The sequence below is a fragment of the Giraffa tippelskirchi genome, chromosome 11, assembly GCF_054371585.1.
Source record: "Giraffa tippelskirchi isolate mGirTip1 chromosome 11, T2T-mGirTip1v1.2.pri, whole genome shotgun sequence".
Lineage (NCBI taxonomy): Eukaryota > Metazoa > Chordata > Mammalia > Artiodactyla > Giraffidae > Giraffa > Giraffa tippelskirchi.
The window spans coordinates 105827135-105848992 of record NC_137285.1 but is presented as its reverse complement, the minus strand read 5'-3'; the positions used below and the strand labels follow the sequence as shown (position 1 = coordinate 105848992).

Sequence of the window (21858 nt, the reverse complement as noted above, 5' to 3'; positions counted from 1 at the left end):
ACGGTGAGTATAAACTCTGAAGTAAACTCCAAGGTTTGGGGGTTGGTTTAACTCTAATAAAACTCAATATATGTGAATAACAAAAATGAATTAAACTCACCATTAATTACTTCCTGTCGTTTGATCTCACAAGGCTTTAGTCCCAATAACACTTCTCGACTGACGAGCTGTTGCCAGTTGGGTGGGTCCATCTCTAAGTCATTTTCAAACTGTTCATCCTCACTCTGACTTTCTCCAAAAGCTATGCTGTCAAATCTAATGAAGTACAAATAATGATTTCTATTTCAGGACATAAGATGGACAATGGGAGACAGCACAAGTCTTTACGTTACAGTCAATCAGTCAGATTTCTGAAGTATTACTTAGCAGAGCCTGAAATATCATCCTCCCTTACAAAATAGCTTACATGTGTTATAAACACCTCCATAAATTTTTAAATAGTTGTGTTTATTAAGAAATTTCTTTTATACTATCTAACAGATTTGTGCATAGGGCTTTTTTTCCTTTAAAACTAGGACTTTAGGGAAAAAACATATATTTCTTAAAATATGCCCTACTGAAAGCTACTTTAGGCTTACTTACTTTCGAAAGGGCTTTGGTGTCCCATGTTCAGTCACTCTAAAACAATGGAGAATAGACAGTCAACATACAAATAAAATGGTGATGAAAAAATTGATGACAAAGATTTTCAAAATTGTGTTAAACCACAGTGACTGATAAATAATTCTTCTGTATATTGCAATGACTTAATATCAAATAAATTAAAAAACATTTCAGTACCTATCTAATATTTACTACCAATAAATTCTATTTTTTTCCCCAAAAAAGCATGTAGAAAAAAACCACTACTAAGTATAGGCATACCGCTGCTAAGTCGCTTCAGTCGTGTCCGACTCTGTGCAACCCCATAGACAGCAGCCCACCAGGCTCCCCCGTCCCTGGGATTCTCCAGGCAAGAACACTGGAGTAGGTTGCCATTTCCTTCTCCATATAGGCATACTATACAGTGAGAAACTTTTAAGCAATGTCCTAAACACCCCTAAGACACCACTGAATTACCTTTCCACTTCCCATTCCTCCTCCTGCACCTGGTCTAATGGAGGAGGTGGGAAATCAAAGATGGTGTTGGGAGTACGAGGAGTGCCATCCAAGGAGTCTCCAGATGCTGGTGTTTCTCCAGCTTGTTTTGATCCTGAAAAGACAAAAGTCAGACATTCAGATGGTGTTAATAAGGACAATCATTAAAAAAAAAAAAATCAGTCCCCCGGAAAGCTTCAGCCTCACCCATGGTCATATTCTTAGTTAAACAACTGCAGGTTAGCTAGAAACAAAATTCTAACATAAAATTTTAACATGCACTAAAAACTAAACTGGAATATCATTTTTCAGTTCAGTTCAATTCAGTCACTCAGTTGTGTCCGACTTTTTGTGACCCCAAGGACTGCAGCATGCCAGGCTTCCCTGTCCATCATTTTTATGCAGCTTTAAAAAAATCAACATAAGACACGGCAACTACTAGGAAGAGCACATGATATGGAGAAACATTCTCTGTATCCTTTTTTACTCCACGTACCAATCTTTTTCATTCAAATTTTAGTTATCATGATGGTCTACCTCCAAATAACTTCGTATTTCTCATCTCTGAAGATTTTGCTCACTTATTCGTCCCATTTTCACTTCCCTTCCTTTTTTCCTTCCCACTCTTTAACACCTATATTATTATTCCTAGTTATCTGTTATTCCCTAAGTGTAAATGATGGAATTATACACACACACACACACACACACACACACACACACACACACACATATATATATTTGTTCCAACAAGGCATTAAGTGTCTTAACTTTCCTCTACATCACATTAGGTAACAGGTTGCTTCTAAGAGTCTGAAAAAAAAATAGTGTACTTATATTATTGTGACCATACACATATTGTAATGCAACATACCCTATACATATTATTCTTGCCAGGTTAAGAGGCATGTTAGGTTAGGATTATGTTTTCTTTTCTACTGGTCCAATGATACAACTCCTACTTGAAATAGAATGTTTATTACATTAAAGTCATACACTCCATCAGTCACTTTCAGATTATGCCACTGTTTGCTCCATGTTTCAATAATGAAGTCTTCCTGTCACCAGCCACCTGTGGAAGCACAGAAGCAGGTCTCTTGGCCCTGTTAAGCTTTCAGATGGCTGGCTGACATCCTGACTACAATTTTATGAGAGATTCCAACCCAGAACTACTTAGTTAAGCTGCTCCTGAGCTCCTCATGCACCAAAAATGTGAAGTAGTAAATATTTTTTGTGTGTTACGCCATTAAGTTTCGGGATAATTTATCACAAAGCAATTGTTAACTAATAAAACAGTTATTATATGTAACAGTTATATTAAGACTTCTTGGTCTCTGCTCCTTTTTCATAACATGCTGTTCTTGCTTTAGATATAATAACTTCTTTAATTTCTTCAAGAATACTATCTAATTTAGAGGTATTTTTATAAGTTCTTCCTTATTACCTACATTATTTTTTGCTAGTGGCAGTTTTTCTGTTTCTTTTGTATTTTCCTCTTTACGCCCCTAATAGGTTTGGCAGCATGTATTATCTTAGGTCTTGACTCTAATAACTTCTGCCAAAAGTGAGTAATGCTGCACATTTGTAAGAATGCAAGACTTAGCAGCTGACTTGGCTTTCCTGTTCTGCTATGTACAAGTACGGTCCTTTCAGCTAGAAGCTCCTCTGAGTGGCATAAGCCCCTGGCATGCCTACTGCCAGGCTTTAGGTCCCCTAAAGTGAGCTTCAGAGCACTAATACCATGGAGGACTTAACAACTGTGTAACATGGCCCTACACAATTCACTTAACTTGTGTCAAGTCAGGTCCAACTCTTTGTGACCCCATGGACTGCAGCATGCCAGGCTTCTCTGTCCTTCACTATCTCCCCGAGTTTGCTCAAACTCCTGTCCACTGAGTCACTGATGCCATCCAACCATCTCATCCTCTGTTGCTCCCTTCTCCCCCTGCCCTCAATCTTTCCCAGCATCAGTGTCTTTTCCAATGAGTCAGCTCTTATCAGGTGGCCAAGTATTGGAGCTTTAGCTTCAGCATCAGTTCTTCCAGTAAATATTCAGGGTTGATTTCCTTTAGGATTGACTGGTTTGATCTCCTTGCTGTCCAAAGGACTCTCAAGAGTCTTCTCCAGCACCACAATTTGAAAGCATCAGTCTTTCTTCAGCACTCAGTCTTCTTTATGGTCCAATTCTCACATCTGTAGATGACTACTGGAAAAACCATACCTTTACCTCTATGGATCTTTGTCAGCAAAGTGATGTCTCTACTTTTTAATACACTGCCTAGGTTTGGCACAGTTTTGCTTTTAAGGAGCCAATGTCTTTTCATTTCATGGCTGCAGTCACCATCCACAGTGATTTTGGAGCCCAAGAATATAAAATCTGCCATTGTTTCCACTTTTTCCCCATCTATTTGCCATGAAGTGATGGGACCAGATGCCATGATCTTAGTTTTTTGAATGCTAATTTTTAAGCCAGCTTTTTCACGCTCCTTTCATCCTCATGAAGATGCTCTTGAGTTCCTCTTCACTTTCTGCCATCAGGGTGGTTATCATCTGCATACCTGAGGTTGTTGATATTTCTCCCTGCAATCTTGATTCTAGCTTGTGAGTCATCCAGTCCAGCCTTTTTGCATGAGGTACTCTGCATATAAGTTAAATAAGCAGCGTGACAATACGCAGCCTTGACGTACTCCTTTCCCAATTTTGAGCCAGTCTGTTGTTCCGTGTCTGGTTCTAACTATTGCTTTTTGACCTGCATACAGCTTTTTCAGGAAACAGGTAAGGTGGTCTGGTATTCCCATCTCTGTAAGAATTCTCCACAGTTTGTTGTTATCCACATAGTCAAAGGCTTTAGCATAGTCAGTAAAGCAGATGTTTTTCTGGAATTCCCTTGCTTTTTCTATGATCCAGTGGATGTTGGCAATTTGATCTCTGGTTCCTCTGCCTTTTCTAAATTCAGCTTGTATATCTGGAAGTTCTTGATTCAAATACTGTTGAAGCCTAGCTTGAAGGATTTTGAGAATTACCTTGCTATCATATGAAATGAGCACAATTGTACGGTAGTTTGAACATTCTTTGGCATTGCCCTTCTTTGGGATTGGAATGAAAATTGACCTTTTCCAGACCTGTGGCCACTGTTGAGTTTTCCAAATTTGCTGGCATAGTGAGGGCAGCACTTTCACAGCATCATCTTTTAGGATTTGAAAGAGCTCAACTGGAATTCCATCACCTCCACTAGCTTTGTTCATAGTAATGCTTCCTAAGCCCCACTTGGCTTCACACTCCAGGATGTATGGCTCTGGGTGAGTGATCACACCATCATAGTTATCTGGGTCATTAATACCTTTTTTATATAGTTATGTGTATTCTTGCCACCTCTTTTTAATAGCTTTTGCTTCTGTTAGGTCCCTGCTGTTTCTGTTCTTTATTGTGCCCATCTTTACATGAAATGTTCCCCTGGTATCATCAATTTTCTTGAAGAGCTCTCTAGACTCTCCCATTCTATTGTTTTCCCTCTATTTCTCTGCACTGTTCATTTAAGAAAACTTTCTTATATCTCCTTGCTATTCTCTGGAACTCTGCACTCAGTTGGGTGTATCTTTCCCTTTCTACTTTGCCTTTCACTTCTCTTCTTTGCTCAGCTATTTGTAAGGCCTCCTCAATCACTTTGCCTTCTTGAATTTTTCTTTGGGATGGTTTTGGTCACCACCTCCTGTACAATGTTACGAACCTCTGTCCACAGTTCTTCAGGCACTCTATCTACCAGATCTCATCCCTTGAACTGTTCATCACCTCCACTGTAAAATCATAAGGGATTTGACTTAGGTCATACATGAATGATCTAGTGGTTTTCCCTACTTTCTTTAATTTAAGCCTGAATTTTGCAATGAGAAGCTCATGATCTGAGCCACAGTCAGCTTCAGGTCTTATTTTTGCAGACTGTATAACCTTCTCCATCTCCAGCTATAAAGAATATAATCAGTCTGATTTCAACTTCTGTAACAAAGAACATATTCATTTTCTTCTCATACAGGAATGACTGCTTATATTCTGTAATGTAAGAATCTGAAGTTGCTAATAGAACTGTTTTGATTATAGATCTTCTGTGAATTCATCATTTTCAGTTTTACTTCTTCCTCACGCACTCTGTGACTCATATGACAACTCTAAGCCCAAGGTCCCTTTTGGGTTCCAATGGACAGACTGGCTCCCACCTTGGACTCCTTACACGAACTATGGGTTCCCACTTCCTTTATGTCCTTTCATTCATCAAACCATTCGTGCCCACTTTTAATCTCCCCCAAATTTGTGGAAATCTCTTATGAGTAAGAATATCTTCTCTTGCTCGGCTTCTTTCCTCTTTATGCTTTTTGTTTATTCGTTACCTACCGTTCTTTTATTTCAGTGAGACACGACAGCCATGAATTAAGGCATTACTCAATCGAACATCTTCAGAATTCCATGTAAGACTGAACCTCCAGGCTTTTCTACAAATGTTACCACTACTTCTTTGTCTTCTGCTACAGGTCCCTCAAATAGAGACTGATGTTTCTGTCATACACTATGTACTGCAGGGTGATGAGACAGCGACTCTTCTTTTTCCTAAGGACTACTTTTAGACTATTATCTAACTTTCTTACAAAAATCCCCTGCTCCACTGAGATGCTCACTCTCTGAATAATGTCATGTTGACATTACCAAGAGCCATCTAGCAACACTGAACCTTTGGCTGCTGCCTCACAGTTTTCCTCTCCATGCTATTATCAAGTGCAGCCACCACAAAATCTATGTCTATAAACATATCTAAACCTTTGGCTCCTTGGTGCCTCACCTGCTTCATCACTAGTAACTCCCTCTACCACCTCAGTGACCACTCCCACGGATCTACCACTGGTTCTGTCATACCAGAAACTGAACTGCTTCCAAAATCACCAATACAAACGGGTATTTCCTTCTCCAAATACAAGAACCTAATTCTCCCAGCTCACTTGCTTAAGAAACCGATTATAACAAGAATGAAGAAATATGGTAATAAGCTCTTTTCTCAATTACCTACAATTACTTCCTATCCTTCTTTACTCTTCAAATCCTCTGGCCCTTCTCACTAAATCCTCACTCTCAGGTAATAAACTTGCCCTTCACATATACTCTGCATACCATTGCTTCTCTCCTTCTCAAAACTTTTTCCTACTGGTTATATAGTCCATTTCCCACATTTTTAACCTCTTTCTCTCAACTGGCTTCCCCTTAGCATTAAAAAAAAAAAAACCCAGTATTTCACATTTTTTAAAAGTCTTCTTTAGATGCACCCCACATAAACATATCTGCCTCTAACTTACTTTTACTTTTCTTATTTTTTGTTGTTTTTATTCTATCAATTTTATATTGATAACATTCTTAAATACAGAATAATTTTTACTGATATACATACTACCCTATATAAACTAGATAAACAACGACAAGGTCCTACTGTATATGCTTCTAACTTCTGACCAGTCCTCTCAACACTCCCCACAACTTGAATATTTTATTTATGATATTTATGACTACTTCCCCAGAAGGCTAAGCTGCATGGGGCAAAAATCTACGTATAATTATCGCATGCTAACATTTGCTACAGAGATAATACTTGACAGAAAACTCCATAAATATTTTCTGAATGGATAACTCAAAATTACCATTCAGAGTAGATTTGTCACTGGTTATAGAATACTAAAATTTTTAAATTGTGACTCAGTCTTGATTTAAATAATCTGCCCGTCTATTTCTTAGTATAGTTGTTTTAAAATCCTGATGCTTAGCTAAGTTGAATGATAGCATTAGCTCACCCATATCATTCTCTTTCCCTCCTTCCTGGGAAAGAGTGGCCCCTGAAACCATGGAGGACGTGGAATTGGCTGGCAGGTATCCAATGTCTGCTCCTTCGCCTGCTAATCCACTCTGGCGTGACTTCGCAGAGTCCTGAGGTTCAGGACTCACAGATGAGGGTGCGGACAAGTGCTTAGGGTGGCGCTGCTTCTGTAGTTCCATGGCTCTGCCAACTGAACAGAAAGCAATGGCTAATAAATCATGTGGCAAAACAGCCTTAAAAAAAGATGATGAAAAGAATTTAGAAAGAACATGGTGGCTCCTAGAAACATATAACATGAATTACATAGAGTGAGGAAGAGATAGATAGATAGAAAGATAGGAAGGAAGGGAGAAAAAAAAGAAAGAAAGAAAGAGAAGGAAGGAGGTGGGACGGGGGAGAGAGAGAGAGAAAGGCAGGGGAGAGTGAAAGAGGAGGAGGAGAAAAGGGTGGGAGATGGTAGAAGATGAGGAGCAGAGAGATGAGCCAGAGGAAGAAGGGTCATGAGAAAAGGAGCTGAGACCAGCACTGGGTTGAGGGAAAGGGGATACCGACAGACAGAGACGGACACACCACAAAGCTGCATTCCTCTGTCAGAAAGAAGATGAAGCCCTCTGGCTCTGTGAACTCTTAGCAAGCCCCTACCCTCTCCTCCATAACACTCACAATTTCTTCATCATGACATGCCTCAGAGACTATGTAGAATAATCCCCATCCTGCCTGTTACCAGTGTTCACGTCAGTCATCATGAGAAGCTAAAGTCACCATGAGAAGCACCCCATAGCCGTGCACATCTTCACATGGCTCTATACACCTCTAATCCTGAATTTCTTCCTTCCCTAACTCCGACAATTCTTCTTCTGAATCCCTCGGAACTCATGGTTACCATCTGTTAAATTTTCCATTCTCCTCAATCTCTTCTCTAAAGATTTCCTTCATCTTCTCAGTGTTTCTCAACAAGGGGCACCACTGACATTTGAATGAGGATTCTTCACAGGGTGGGACACTCAGGTTTGCTGGATCACAACACCCGCCCCCAACTCCAACCGTGCCAGTATTTTCAAATGCAGTAGTGCCCAATGTGAGGACCACTATAGGACCTAATTTCTCTCCCCATAGCACTACCTCTACTTCTCCTGTAGCCCTCTCTAGGAGAGCAATTCTCCATTAGGCTTGAGGGTGGAGGGACATCAGGAAATAAAGCACAATGAAGAGATGGAAAACAGTTTAAGTATGGAGAAAATGAGTCATATATGTATAAAAAGACAAAGTATGATGGTGAAGTTCATCATACTTATAAACATTATAAAACATATTTATAAAACATTTTGTTTTATAAATTTAACAATCAGAAAGTGAATGCAAACAAAATCAGAACAGGTAAGTAAATTATGTTATGAACAGCTGATGGGATGTTCTACTGCCATTAAATACTTATAACAACTGTGAAGTCTAACTGAACACAGGGGGTTCAGTTAGAAATGACACTGAATAGAAACAATGGAGGTTCAGTGGAAACATCTCTAGAACATCTTTCTCCAGCAAACCAACCTAGCTAAATGAGCCTCTGATATAAAGACGGCATGGAATGGTGGGTACGCAGCATTTCAAACTTCAACATACTTGCACTGTTGTCATGGCGACTTGGTCTCCTAGGGGGTCCCAAGATGCTGGTGAATCCTCTTCGCTTCCCTTTTTCTTCGCCTTCCCTATCTTTCTTCATACTTTGCTAGAATCAAGGTACAATCAAAGAGATAAGAGACGCACAATTCTAAAGGTCAGTTGAAAGAAACTGGCTACATGTAAATGAAAGACATACACAAGGCACTCTTTGGAGGCTGGCACACAGCACTATGTACACCTCAAACTCAAGATGCCTTTTCAAACTCTTCAGAGCTGACAATTTTGGAAAGTAAAAGCTATTTTTATAACACACTTACTGGGAGCTTGTTTTAAGTAATTCATTCATCTCTTGAATAATATTTGCTAAGCTAATAATGTCTGAAGGCACTATGCTAAAAGAGGGGGTACAATGAAGGAGGTCCTTATCTTCATCCAGCTTTACAATCTAACAACATAAATAATTACAAACATTGAGAGGAACCGTAAAAGAAAAGCATGCGGTCTAGACAAAGCTGAGGATAGCTCTCTGGGTAAACTCCTGTGTTCACTTTTCATATCATCTAACAATTAGTTCATACGTCTGGATTTGTCACTGGATTTTGAGTTTCTTGAGAACAGGGACCATATCTTATTCCTGCTGGCATGCTTAGCACTAATTTGCTGAAAAAGTAAACACTAAGAAGAAGGAAAGCCCTGCAGTCAGATGTAAGAAGCATGGCGACCTGAACACACTATTATTATTCCAGTTTTACCTTGATTTTTGGAAGGAATCCAATCCGACCTCGCTTGTGCTCCAAATTTCGAGGTTCTTTCACTTTTACTCCCAAATGTTTCATGTACATGAGAATAACATACTGCATTGTTGAACTGGGGGAGAAAGATTAAGTAAAATAAGACTTCTGGGAAGGGACAGTGGGTAAATAAAGACATCAAACGGCTTCCAAAACCCCCAATGCTGAAAGTCTTAGAATTCATCAAGTGAAAAATAAAGAGCTATCCAGTCACTGTGACCAGTAAAGATTCTACTCAAGATACTAGAATATTAGTCACATAAAATACAAGCCACCAGAGACAGTCTATATTTTTAAGTTAAAAGAAATAAATCTTAATTTAGGACAGGAAAAAAGACAGTTTTTTTTTTTTTTTGTCCTTAAAATTCTAGGAAAAAATAGTTACATTACCTCTTTTCTTCTTCTACAGCCTGAGCAGTCATCCTAAAAATAAAAGCATTTAAAATGAAATATTAACAGTTGTTACTAAACTCAGATAACTGATCAACAAAACAGAGTCAAGTTCATGGAATTCTCCAGGTAAGACTACTGGAGTGGATAGCCATTCCCTTCTCCAGGGGATCTTCCTGACCCAGGAATCAAACCCAGGTCTTCCACATTGCAGGTAGATTCTTTACCATCTGAGCCACCAGGGAAGCCCCTGTGGTGCAGTAAATGCTTTGGGACCCACTCTAAATCTCTGTCACGTGGAATGATATATCAGAAAAATTGTGATTGCTGAAGGATCACTTTTTCGTCATCAACTTGCTATAAATGTTTCATAGCAAGAAATATTTCCAAAGCCTGTGAATTAAAGCCAGTGTAAGTATTCAACCTGTTTTTGATCAGTTAGAAATTCTACAGTTACTCATTTTAGCAATACCCAGAAAAAGAAATACAAGAACGTGATCTATGATATCAGCATAAACTTAAGATGTCAGCTTCTCAAGTATTATCACAAGGTAAACAGCTCTACATAGACAACCTGACACCCCTTCTAAATTTGTTCAAAATGTACTTTACACATAATTATCATCTCAGTAGAGAGGGTGTTTCTACATGTATTTCTATTACTTACAACACTTCTTCAATTTTGGCAACAATCTGTTCTGCACATGCCCGTTCTTTCTCCAAAGTTAACCGGTCCTTGTCTCGCTCTACATCAAGTTTAGTCAGTTCGCTTTCAGCCAAGGTCAGCCCCATGCTGCGCTTCTGCCTAAAGGGAATAGGAGAAATTTCCTGAGGTAGCCTAGAGAAAAACTATCTCCCTCTGGAGATGCTTCATCAGAGTTTCCATAGTTATGAATTTCTAGCAACAGGTAAAATGTCACGGTTTTCTATTTGGAGACCCATGTCACCTGGGACACTGGAGGAAGAAAATTCTAGAGGAAGTCACTCAACAGAACACATATCTTGAAGGACACACTTGGCACAGACAGGGACTAATCTCAACTCCTGCCAGCCATAAGGAAAGGGGACCATGCACTCTCAGTACCATGCCAACCTTTCGATGCCAGAAGTTCATTAGGTTTTAGTAACAGTGATAGAGACCATATGTTATGCCTAGGAATGTATAACCTTTTACTACCTAAAAAGAAAATTAATTCAGGACGACCATATCAGCTTCTGTCGACCACGAGGCTTACCGAAAATCTTCCAAGTGCCTCTGAACTTCTGGGTGGACTCTTTCTTGCATAGTTTGGATATAGTGGCGATGTAGATCCTCAGGAATAAGCTCTGGTCTTCTTTTTTCTGCATAAATACAAGAAATCACCTGATCTAAAGGCACATTCTGTGCATTTTAACTGGCACTATTTGGTGTAAACTTAACTTGAAGTAAGATAAAGAGATACTCAACATATTTTAAGTATTTTATCTCAGAATTCACATTTCATTTACTCTTAAATGTATCATAGGCTCCTATACTGTTGTGATTCCTATGACCTACTAGTCACTGTGTAACAGATAAAACCTCTAGAGAGGAGCTGAGCCACCTAACTACAGAGATGTAATCCCCTAGCACATTGGTGCTCCAGACTTACCTAGATCTACTGATATTTCATCAGGAACAGAAACTTTCAGGTGCTAAAACAAAAATGCAAACAAAAAGTGAAATAGCACTAAGTGTCTTTCAGGATGCATATAAGTACTTACACAAATTAAAGAGAAAAAACTTGAATACCTATATTTATAAGCATATTCATGTATAAGCTCATTTTTGGGGTACCACCCATCTAAATTTCCCAGCTCTGGAATATTCTATGGTTTGAACTTGAAAATAAACCCTTTTCCCAAGGATCATGTTATAAAGCAAATACCCACAATCCGTTTTACTAGATGACTGAATGCTTTTGTGCCTTACTTATTCCTGTTGGCTTTGGCTTTCTAGAATGAACGAATATTGGTTTGGGCTTTCGAGAATCACTGGTTAAGATAATCAGTCACACACTGTTTGAATCAATATAGGTAAAAACCTAAACTATCTGTAGATTACCATATGAAAAACTTACTCATGTATAACAATTATATTCACTGTATTTGAGACACTCACACTGAAGACCATGATATTCCCAATCATATTGGTATATAAAGCTAAAGAACCCTCACAAGAAGTCATACTCCCAACGAGAAAGTGTTGGGATATCAATGTTGAAGCTCTGGAGTCTTAAATCTCTAGTTCTTACATCTGCAGTTTTTACTACTGAAATAAGATGACTGTGTCATAATTTACTTCTTCTTAGCTATGTTTTTTTCACATGATAACTGCAGTTTGTGATCCCATTACCAGATAATTTTCTCCTGTTAATTTGGGAAATGTCTCAGAAAAAATCATTTTGCATTTGGAGAAAATATAGTATCTTCTTCACATTTACTCTGTATTATACACCCACTTAAGTCATATCCTTCCAGAATTAAAAAAAAAAAATTAATGTAAGATCTGAAGTTTTACATCTGAAAATAAGTTACTGCTAAAAATTAAGAGAGCTCTAATATTTATTTGAAGAACAGCTGAAATGGATTTCAAAGCTTTCTCTTTATCTGAAGTTGCCATAAAGTAGCTCAAGCCAACTTTACAAAAGTACTTCTAGCACAAATGCAAGAAAGTATATATATGTTCATTTCTGTATGTGGGTATTTATATGAAATAATATCACCTGTGGCATAAAAGAATAATTAGCAAATTAATCTAGCAGGGTTCTCACACTTTAATGTTAATAAGTTTATTAGACCATGAGCAGAAATCACCTGATCTAAAGGCACATTCTGTGCCTTAGCATGGAATGCTCTTAAGAAACGTCAAGTTTATATAAACTTCAGTATACTGTCATTTCTTCATGGAAGAAAATCATCTTAATAAATATAATGTGTAATATTTTAAACACTAGCAGTATAATCAGAACCCTAACTAATCCATTCAGCAACTATCTGAGTGACCACTCTGTCAGGATCTATTCAGTTTTGGGGAAAGAGCAGTAAACAAACAGAACAAAAGATATCTGCCCTAATGGAGCTTACATTCAGGGCAGAAGAGTAGGAATATAGACAGATAAAATAAAGAAAAAAATATAAATTCTATGGACAAAAATAATACAGGAAAGGTGACAGCAAGCAAGGGGGATGAAATTTTAAGTAAATTGGTCAGGGAGGGCCTCACTGAGAAGATAACTGTATTCAGCCATGTGTAGGTGTAGAGGCAGCTTTGTAATAAAATACAAAGAAAATAGGGCAAGTGCTGGAGGAAGAAGGGGAGCCAAAATGTTTCTGTGTGAGTTTGTTTAAGATGGGAGAAATAACCATGTTTGCACACTAATAGGACTGATTCAGCAGAAAACAAAAGAACTGATGATGCAGGAGAGAAGTGGTATGTATGCTAGAATAGCACCTTTGAGTAGGTATAAGAAAACACAATCTGGATAAATAGAGGAAGAGGTGGTCTTGAACTAAAAGCAGAACAATTCCTACATATCATCAGGAGAGAGGGTTGAGCGCATGGTATGACAGAGGTAGGGTGATACTTCTGATAGAAGTTATCTTCTGTATGTTTTAAATTTCTCAAACAGCAAGGTCATCAGTTGAAAAAAGAACAGGAGAGGAAATGAGGGAGAGTTTAAAAGAGAGAAGATGTGAAAGTCATCTAAAAGAACTGCAAATATGAAAGGACTAAAACATGCAGCATGATTATCAGAGAGGTATTAAGGACCGTTATTTACCCTAGAGCAAGGCTAATAATAAAATGCATTAGTTTAAAAATCTTATTAAGATTTCTATTGGTAAAATAAAACACTATTATTATCTACCATCATTTATATGAGTAAGATCTTTTCCACCCCTTTTTAGTTAAACTTGGGCCTCCAAACTTCAAAGAGGCCAACCAGAGTCCAATTATACAAGTACTAACTTTTGGATCTTAATATATATGTATATTTATATATACATATATATATACTGTATTCTCTTTTTCATTCCTTTATCCTAAATATGCATATATATAAACATCTATATATATATATTTTTTTATATCCCTTAAAACCTATTGTGAGAATGTATATGCCTATAACTAACTTAGAAATGATAAAAAATAACAATTATGAGTAATCAATGAAGTCCAAAAACATGGGAGGGAAGACTGGAAGTAGGCGGCCTATAATTCAGTGTACTGAAGCAAAGATTATAACATTAACTTGGTAACTTACAGCAGATCGATCCAGGAAGAACTGATGAAACTCAAGGAAGACACGACGGGTCTCCTTGGAATTGGTCTGTTTATATAGGTCTGAATAGAGATAACAGAGCTGTAGTAGAGAAAGAAATGGGGAAGAAATAATGAAAAATGTAATCTGCTAGATCCTCATTGAGTAGAAATGTCTGAAACAAGTAGGTCACCATGAACAATGTAGTTATTACCATATAACCAAGTCTTTAAAAAATAAATTAGTAACATTTTAATCATCTTTCATAGTTAATTTAGAAAACTGAAAGAAGTCTATCTATTCATCTTGCTAAAAGTGAAAAATTTCATGGTTTTTGAATCAATTAAGAACTCTAAACTGGCTATATCATAAAATACATTACCAATGTTGCAGGGTCAAACTGGGAAACTACATGGTGTAAGAAAACAGCCAAGTGAGCAGGGCGAGATTTTAGCAGTTCAATGCTCTGAAAACAGCTGCACTGCCCATTTATCTAGAAAAAGAAATAAATATACATCAGTAACATCAACACATAAATGCAAAATGTAATGTCAGCTCAGTTAAATATGACTATCCCAATTTTACTTTGACCTATCCTCAAAAATTCAAGATTTAAAAAAACTTCACTAGAATTTACTATAAGCAACATAGGCTATGGAATCTCTTCTTCTGAAAATAATCTCTTGGGAACACGTTGGAAGAAAGACCATCCTGGGAGAATGCAAGCCCAGAATATAATTATCAAAGAGCTCACAGGTCTACAAATCAGTACACAAAAAAATAGGTTAATAACACTAGGCTTTTTGCCTAATAACAAAATAGGTGTCTTCCTTTTAGGCTAATCATAGAGACGGTGGTAGGAAATGAAGTTGTGTGATTTTAAATAAGACAACTCCTAGAATACTTGCATGTTTCCAAAGTGCAATGAACACAGAAAGCAGCAAGAGTTGACCTTAATCTAGAATTGTGTAAGTTAATCTAAACAAGTAACACCCATTCTGCACAACCTCTTTCAGAAAATATAAGAGGACTGCTGCTAAGTCGCTTCAGTCATGTCCGACTCTGTGCAACCCCACAGACAGCAGCCCACCAGGCTCCTCTGTCCCTGGGATTCTCCTGGCAAGAACACTGGAGTGGGTTGCCATTTCCTTCTCCAATTAAGACGTCTCAATTCATTCTAAGAGCTCAGCATCAACCAACTATCAAAACCAAAGATATTACAAAAAAAGAAAACTACAGACTACTATCCCCCATAAACACACACACAAAAATCCTCAGCAAAATAACAGGATTGAATCCAACAATATTGGTAAAAGGAAAATACATTATGACCAACTGGGGTTTCTCCCAGGAATGAAACAGGAATAGCTGTTTCAAACTGCTAATAACATCAATTAATGTAATTTACCATTATATTTAGTTACACGTAAATTACATTAATGTAACATAAATTTAATAACAACATATGATGATATCAGTCATTCAACAAAATTCAACATCTATTCATGATAAAACTCCTATCAAACTAAATATAGATAGAAGGAAACTCCCTCAATTAAAAAAAAGTATCTATAAAAACCTATGGCTAACACATCATATTAATAATAAATGACTGAATGCCTTCTTCCTAAGATTGGGAATAAGGCCAGGATGCCATGTCTCACCACAGTGATTCAGTCTCATACTGGAAATCCTAACTAGCACAGTAAAGGTAATAACTAGAAACAAAAGATAAACACTGGGAAACAAGGAAATAAAAACTGTCATGGTTATTTACATAGAAAATATTAAAACGTTATTTTAAAAACCTCTTTGAAGTAGTGAGTTTACTAAAAGATCACGTGAGCTTATTAACAAGGACAAGAATAAAGCCAGTCACATTCCGATATACCATCAATAAAAAACAAAATTTGAAAATTTTTAAAAACTTATAAGAACATCCCCCTTCTCCCAAGATAAAATACTTAGGTAAAAATCAATGACTTCTTATCAGCTTCAAGAGCAAGGCCATTTCTATTGGTCAATGCTAAAATAAGAAATTAACCCAAGCAACTAAACAATTAATCTTAGTTCTAAGACTTAAGCTTCAAATCCTTATAAATATAATTTTAATCTCCAGAACCTGTTCAATTTTGCAATAAATCAAACATCTTAGAAAATTAATAATTTGTTTTTTAGAAAGGAAAAGTCATCACCTGTTCATGTTCACTACCAAAGTCATCATCCTCTGCTCCAATAATATGAGGTGCCACACGGGTAGAAGGACTCCCAATAAGTGACTGAGTATCCTGGAAACATTCAGAGAGAAGGAACAGAAAAATTGCCTGGTGGTCAATTTCAGAGACAGAATAAAGCCAAACTATCAAAAAGACATGGTTTACTAAACTGGCTTTCTTTTCCTTTTCTTTAGGTACTTTATTTTCAAAGTGCTTCTCAAATTTTCCAGTAGTGATTGTTTCTTGGTCAGGGGGATGGGGAGAAAACATTTCCCCTAGAAATAATAAACATCCTCTGCTTATACACCCTTGTTTATCTGGTTCTAATCCCTCTCTGTAGGCTTCATTTATTGTTTCATTTATATCTAGACCTTGATACAGAAAGAAATTAAGCTGGCTTACACAAACAATTACAATTTTTAACAGTGAATGAAGGCAACAGGACAAAGGGAAAATGAGAGTAGAAGACAAGTTTAGCAGAGAGGTTAATAAAAAAATTTCTATTAATGTCATATAATTGAAAGCTGTCACTTGAACCCTATTTTTTCATTTAAAGTTCATTTTCTTAAGTATATCGGGCAGGGTTTTTCAATCGTGGCACTGTTGACATTTTGAGCCAGACAATTCTTTATTGTGAGGGCTGTCCTATGTGCTGTAGGATACGGAGCAGCATACTTGGCCACTGCCCACCCACTAGATGCCAGGAGCAGCCTCCTAGTCATGACAATCAAAAATGTTTCCAGACCATGCCAAATGTGCCCCAAGGGACAAAATCATTCCTGGTTGAAAATCATTGGCATAATGCAATAAAATGTTCAAGCAATCACACAAACACTGCTATAGGAACAATGGTAACAAGACTGTAAAAATATATTGTAGGCTGGCAGTCCTCACTTCTATACAATAGATCATCCATGTGTCAATTAACTTACAAATTTGGATTTAGCATGAAAAGGAGAGTGTTGGAACATTAGTGTATAATGCAAAAAGTATGGGATATTTGAAAACCACGAATACAGAAATGAAAGACCATATAGTACTAAGAGAAATAGTAAATTTGGAACAAATATGAAAAAAATGAGTTTGGCTCAAACCTGACAGTTTGAATGCTGTGAATGCTGTAGGATCTGGGGTTGAGCAAAGAGAGTAAGGCTATGGTGACATGGGAGTTATCTGCACAGCAGTTACAGCTGAAACTATGTACATGACCCACAAGCTATAAATTAAGTGACTAATAAACACATAGCTGCAGTTTTTCTTAAGTGTGCTGCAACTCCCTAAACTTGATTCTGCCTTTCTGTACTCTTGCTTTTTAAAAAGGCTTTAACAATATTTTTTAAAAAAATCAGGTGAAGCAGAAATTTTATTTGTTTAGAGTATTAGTGAGACAACTTTTCATTTTATAGCAGACTTGAGGTTTCTGATTTTTCAATAGTCCTTATGTTGCTAATAATAGATGAATCATACTATGCTATCATACTATCATATTAAACCTTTTACTATAAAACTTTATACAAGTCCTAATTTTAAAAGATAAAATTAGAATGCTAAAAATATTCAATTAGGGATTTACAAGATCTACCAACTCCATTCCTGATTATATGCTCAAAAGAACTGAAGGAAGAACTTAAACGGCTATTTGTTTATACATCCATGTTCAGAGCAGCATTATTCATGACAGCCAGAAGGTGGAAACAACCCAAGTGTTCACTGATGAATGAATGGATAAACCCAATGTGGTATATACACACAATGGATTATTATTCAGCCTTAAAAAGGAAGGAAATTCTGATACATGCTAAATCACTGATCAAACTTGAAGACATTATGCTCAGTAAAATAAGCTGGCCACAAAAGGACAAATATTATATATTCTAATTATGCGGTTCCTAGTCAGATTTGAAGGGACATCAAGTAGAATGGTGTTTGCTAGGGCTGAAGAGAGAAGATAATGGAAGTTAGTGTTTAGTGGACACGAAGTTTCAGTTGGGGAAGGTGAAAAAGTTTTAGAGATAGATGCGCTGACGGTTGCATAATGATGTGAATCTAACTTAATGACAATGAACTTAAAAATGGTTAAAATAGTATTTTTATGTTATTTGTATTTTACTATAAAAATTTTTAACCACATAATAATACTAACTATGGAGCAGCTCTCTATTTTCCAATCTTTATTAAGTTCCTTTAATAAGCTTAAGCTTTTTCTTCAAATTAAAGAAAAACACACACACACACACCAGTTACGTCTGTCATTTAAGTATAAGGAAAGTCAGTATCATTTCATTGATTTCATACTCACAGTGTCCTGAATTGCTTCACTTTTCTCTGGGTTTTCCTCTAGATAAATCCTCTCTTTCAAGCCACTCTTGGGACTCTAATGAAAAAAAAACCCCCAAAAAACGACATTTTCATTTCAACAGGCCCACCAAAGGAGATAAGAAAAAGCAATGTGAAAGAATAATGTTCTGAATGTCATATCTGTGTTTGAAACTACTAAATATCTTTCAGGAGAAGGCAATGGCACCCCACTCCAGTACTCTTGCCTGGAAAATCCCATGAACGGAGGAGCCTGGTAGGCTGCAGACCATGGGGTTGCTAAGAGTCAGAAACGACTGAGCGACTTCACTTTCCCTTTTCACTTTCATACACTGGAGAAGGAAATGGCAACCCACTCCAGTGTTCTTGCCTGGAGAATCCCAGGCACGGGGGAGCCTGGTGGGCTGCAGTCTATGGGGTCACACAGAGTCGGACATGACTGAAGCGATTTAGCAGCAGCAGCAGTAGCAGCAAATATCTTTCATATTAACACTTGGCTCTGCTACTTTTTACCTGACTTTGGCAAGTCACTTATTCTCTTAGGCTTTTAAGTCTTATGTTGATAAAATAATTTCATCTTCAGAGTTGAGGGTTAATTTCTATCAAATAATTCTCATCAGATATATTACATATTTCAAGCTCATGAAGTCAAAATCAAACTCTACTTCCTCTAAATCCCTCTGTCCCAAACTATTCTTTCTATCCAAGTTAAAAGCATTTTGCTGCTACTAAGTCGCTTCAGTCGTGTCTGACTCTGTGCGACCCCATAGACGGCAGCCCACCAGGCTCCGTCGTCCCTGGGATTTTCCAGGCAAGAATACTGGAGTGGGTTGCCATGTCCTTCTCCAGTGCATGAAAGGGGAAAGTGAAAGTGTTTTAGCCTATTTATATGAAGGAAAATGAGCTTCTATTTTTGTTACTACCTTATGTAAACTGATTTATGGATTCTTATAAAATTTACATGGTATGTTTAGGATGATCTAGTGTAAAATCACACTATATGATACACAAAGCTTCAATTCTGGGGGATGAGGAACACCCCAAGCAATGGGAGCCATTCTTCAGAGCAGCTGAAAATGAGATGCAAGAGATTTTGTGTGAACACTTATATGGAAGATATATGCTATCTATATATATAATGTATATAAGATAGAACAGTAATTTCAAATATAAGCCTCACCTGGGAGAAATGGATGACTCTGGGTTAAGAAGTGTGACAGATCAAGCTAGAATAATCTTATCACACCAAAAAGAAAGAAACCTATGTTACTGGGGAGTCATGTCAAAAGAACACAGGAGACAACTTGAGAAGGAGTGTAGTAGTCTCCTCAAAAAGGACAATTTAATAAGTATCAAAAAGAAAAGTGACTGCAATGGACTGAAATGCAATAAGAAACAGGTTAAAAATCTATGATTTCAAAATATTACACATCTACACACATGTGTGCAAACATCCCCAAATTTAGTGACCTTTGGAGTATGTCAGGGCACCAACTCTTCTGCAAATAGATAGGTAAGGGAAAATAATCAAATATTTATCCTGAATTTCCTGTATAAGCTATATTTTACGGCAACTTAAAAGCTAAAAGGGAAAATTCTTTATAAAGTAATTCCATCTAATGAATACAGGAAGAATGAAAAAATTATAATATCATTTTGAAGTCCCTGATTAAATAATGGATGCAGGCATTTTTGCTATCAATGGAGGTAAAAACATTAGACAAAAACTTAGTGGAGAAATTTATAAGGAAGGAATTATGCTGATATAATCTGCATACCTTATACAAACTTAACAATTGTAAAAAGACAACCAGACATTCTCCTCTTAATGTGATGTAACAGGATATACACAGGATATACACAGTACCACCCATGAACTGTTCTTGCCAAACAACAACCCTCAATCCTTAATCTTTTCAAGACTCTAGATCTTACTATCAATTTTCAGGAAATATATATCAGAGGAACATGCTTAACACCTCCATGAAAATACAATTAGAATGTGGGTAGTTTTATTGGACATATGACCCAGCTTAACAAAAAAAAAATAGTAAGAAAAAAAAAAAAGAGGAGGGAACTATCATAAATTAAGAGACTTATCAACCAAAGACTGAAGCTGTTGACTGGATCCTGACTCAAATAAACCTACTGTAAAAAGATTATTATAAGACTATTAGGCTAATCACTTACATATTAAGAAAATATTAATGAAGATTTGATAATGCTACTATGGCTCTAACTTTTCAAGTCTTTTTTTCCTTCCAAAGATGCATATTAATGAAATGATACATCGGATTTACTTTAAAATATCCAGTATCTGGAGAGTACGAGGAACGAAGGAATACAGACAAAAATCAGTTTAAACACTTGTTGATGACTCTGAGCTGGGTGATTAGGTACATGCTGGAGTTTATTATCTTAGTCTATTTTTGAGTAAGTTTGGAATTTTTCAAAATAACTTATTTTTTAAATTATTTATTTATTTATTTTTGGCTGCACTAGGTCTTTGTTGCTGCTCGTGGGCTTTCTCTAGTTGTGGTGTGTGAGGGCTTCTCTCTAGTTGAGGTGAGCAGGCTTCTCATTGCGGTGGCTTCTCCTGTTGTGAAGCATGGGCTCTAGGTACACAGGCTTCAGCAGTTGTAGTGTGTGGGCTCAGTAGCTGTGGCACGCGGGCTCTAGAGTATGGGCTCAGTAGTTGTGGCACATGGGTTTAATTGCCTTGCAGTATGTGGGATTTTAGTTCCTGGATCAGGGATGGAACCTGTATCCCTTGCATTGGCAGGTGGATTCTTAACCACTGGATCACCAGAGAAATTCCTCAAAGTAACTTTTAAATTAAACATCAGCTGCAAAATGAAAATCAAAGAGGCAAATACTCTAAGTTTTAGATGATAATTTGCGATCAAAGGGAATCAGTCCTGAATATTCACTGGAAGGACTAATGCTGAAGCTGAAGCTCCAATACTTTGGCCACCTGATGTGAAGAACTGACTCATCAGGAAAGGACCTGATGCTGGGAAAGATTGAAGGCAGGAGGACAAGGGGACGACAGAGGATGAGACGGCTGGATGGTATCATCGACTTGATAGACAGCAGTTTGAGCAAACTCTGGGAGTCAGTGATAGACAGGGGGGCCTGACATGCTGCAGTCCATGGGGTCGCAAAGAATCGGACACGACTGAGCGACTGAACTAAACTGAGCTTCTCTTATGAGAAGTCCATCCATGGGCATATGAGTATTCTTTAAAGCCTTCTCTGAGGTGAGCAACAGCAGGGAATTTCACAATGCTAATGATATCATAAACACCATAAGGAGATTA

At 37.3% G+C, this 21858-nt stretch overlaps 1 protein-coding gene across 25 annotated transcripts in view; it reads right to left on the bottom strand.

Moving 5' to 3' along the window:
- Positions 1 to 21858, bottom strand: part of ARHGEF12 (Rho guanine nucleotide exchange factor 12) — a 168578-nt gene that overhangs the window by 24188 nt on the left and 122532 nt on the right. For all 25 annotated transcript variants that reach the window (XR_014068822.1, XR_014068818.1, XR_014068821.1 and 22 more), the window contains 14 exons: positions 18522 to 18596; positions 16202 to 16294; positions 14389 to 14499; positions 14010 to 14108; positions 11358 to 11400; positions 10962 to 11067; positions 10394 to 10531; positions 9727 to 9759; positions 9298 to 9412; positions 8546 to 8651; positions 6903 to 7115; positions 1060 to 1192; positions 583 to 618; positions 101 to 255 (listed from right to left, as the gene is read on the bottom strand). Coding sequence is in view for 19 of the 25 variants with exons in the window: in XM_081541604.1 (XP_081397730.1) it covers positions 101 to 255; positions 583 to 618; positions 1060 to 1192; positions 6903 to 7115; positions 8546 to 8651; positions 9298 to 9412; positions 9727 to 9759; positions 10394 to 10531; positions 10962 to 11067; positions 11358 to 11400; positions 14010 to 14108; positions 14389 to 14499; positions 16202 to 16294; positions 18522 to 18596 (1456 nt within the window). In the remaining 6 variants the exon portion in view is untranslated. The remainder of the gene's footprint in view (positions 1 to 100; positions 256 to 582; positions 619 to 1059; positions 1193 to 6902; positions 7116 to 8545; positions 8652 to 9297; positions 9413 to 9726; positions 9760 to 10393; positions 10532 to 10961; positions 11068 to 11357; positions 11401 to 14009; positions 14109 to 14388; positions 14500 to 16201; positions 16295 to 18521; positions 18597 to 21858) is intronic.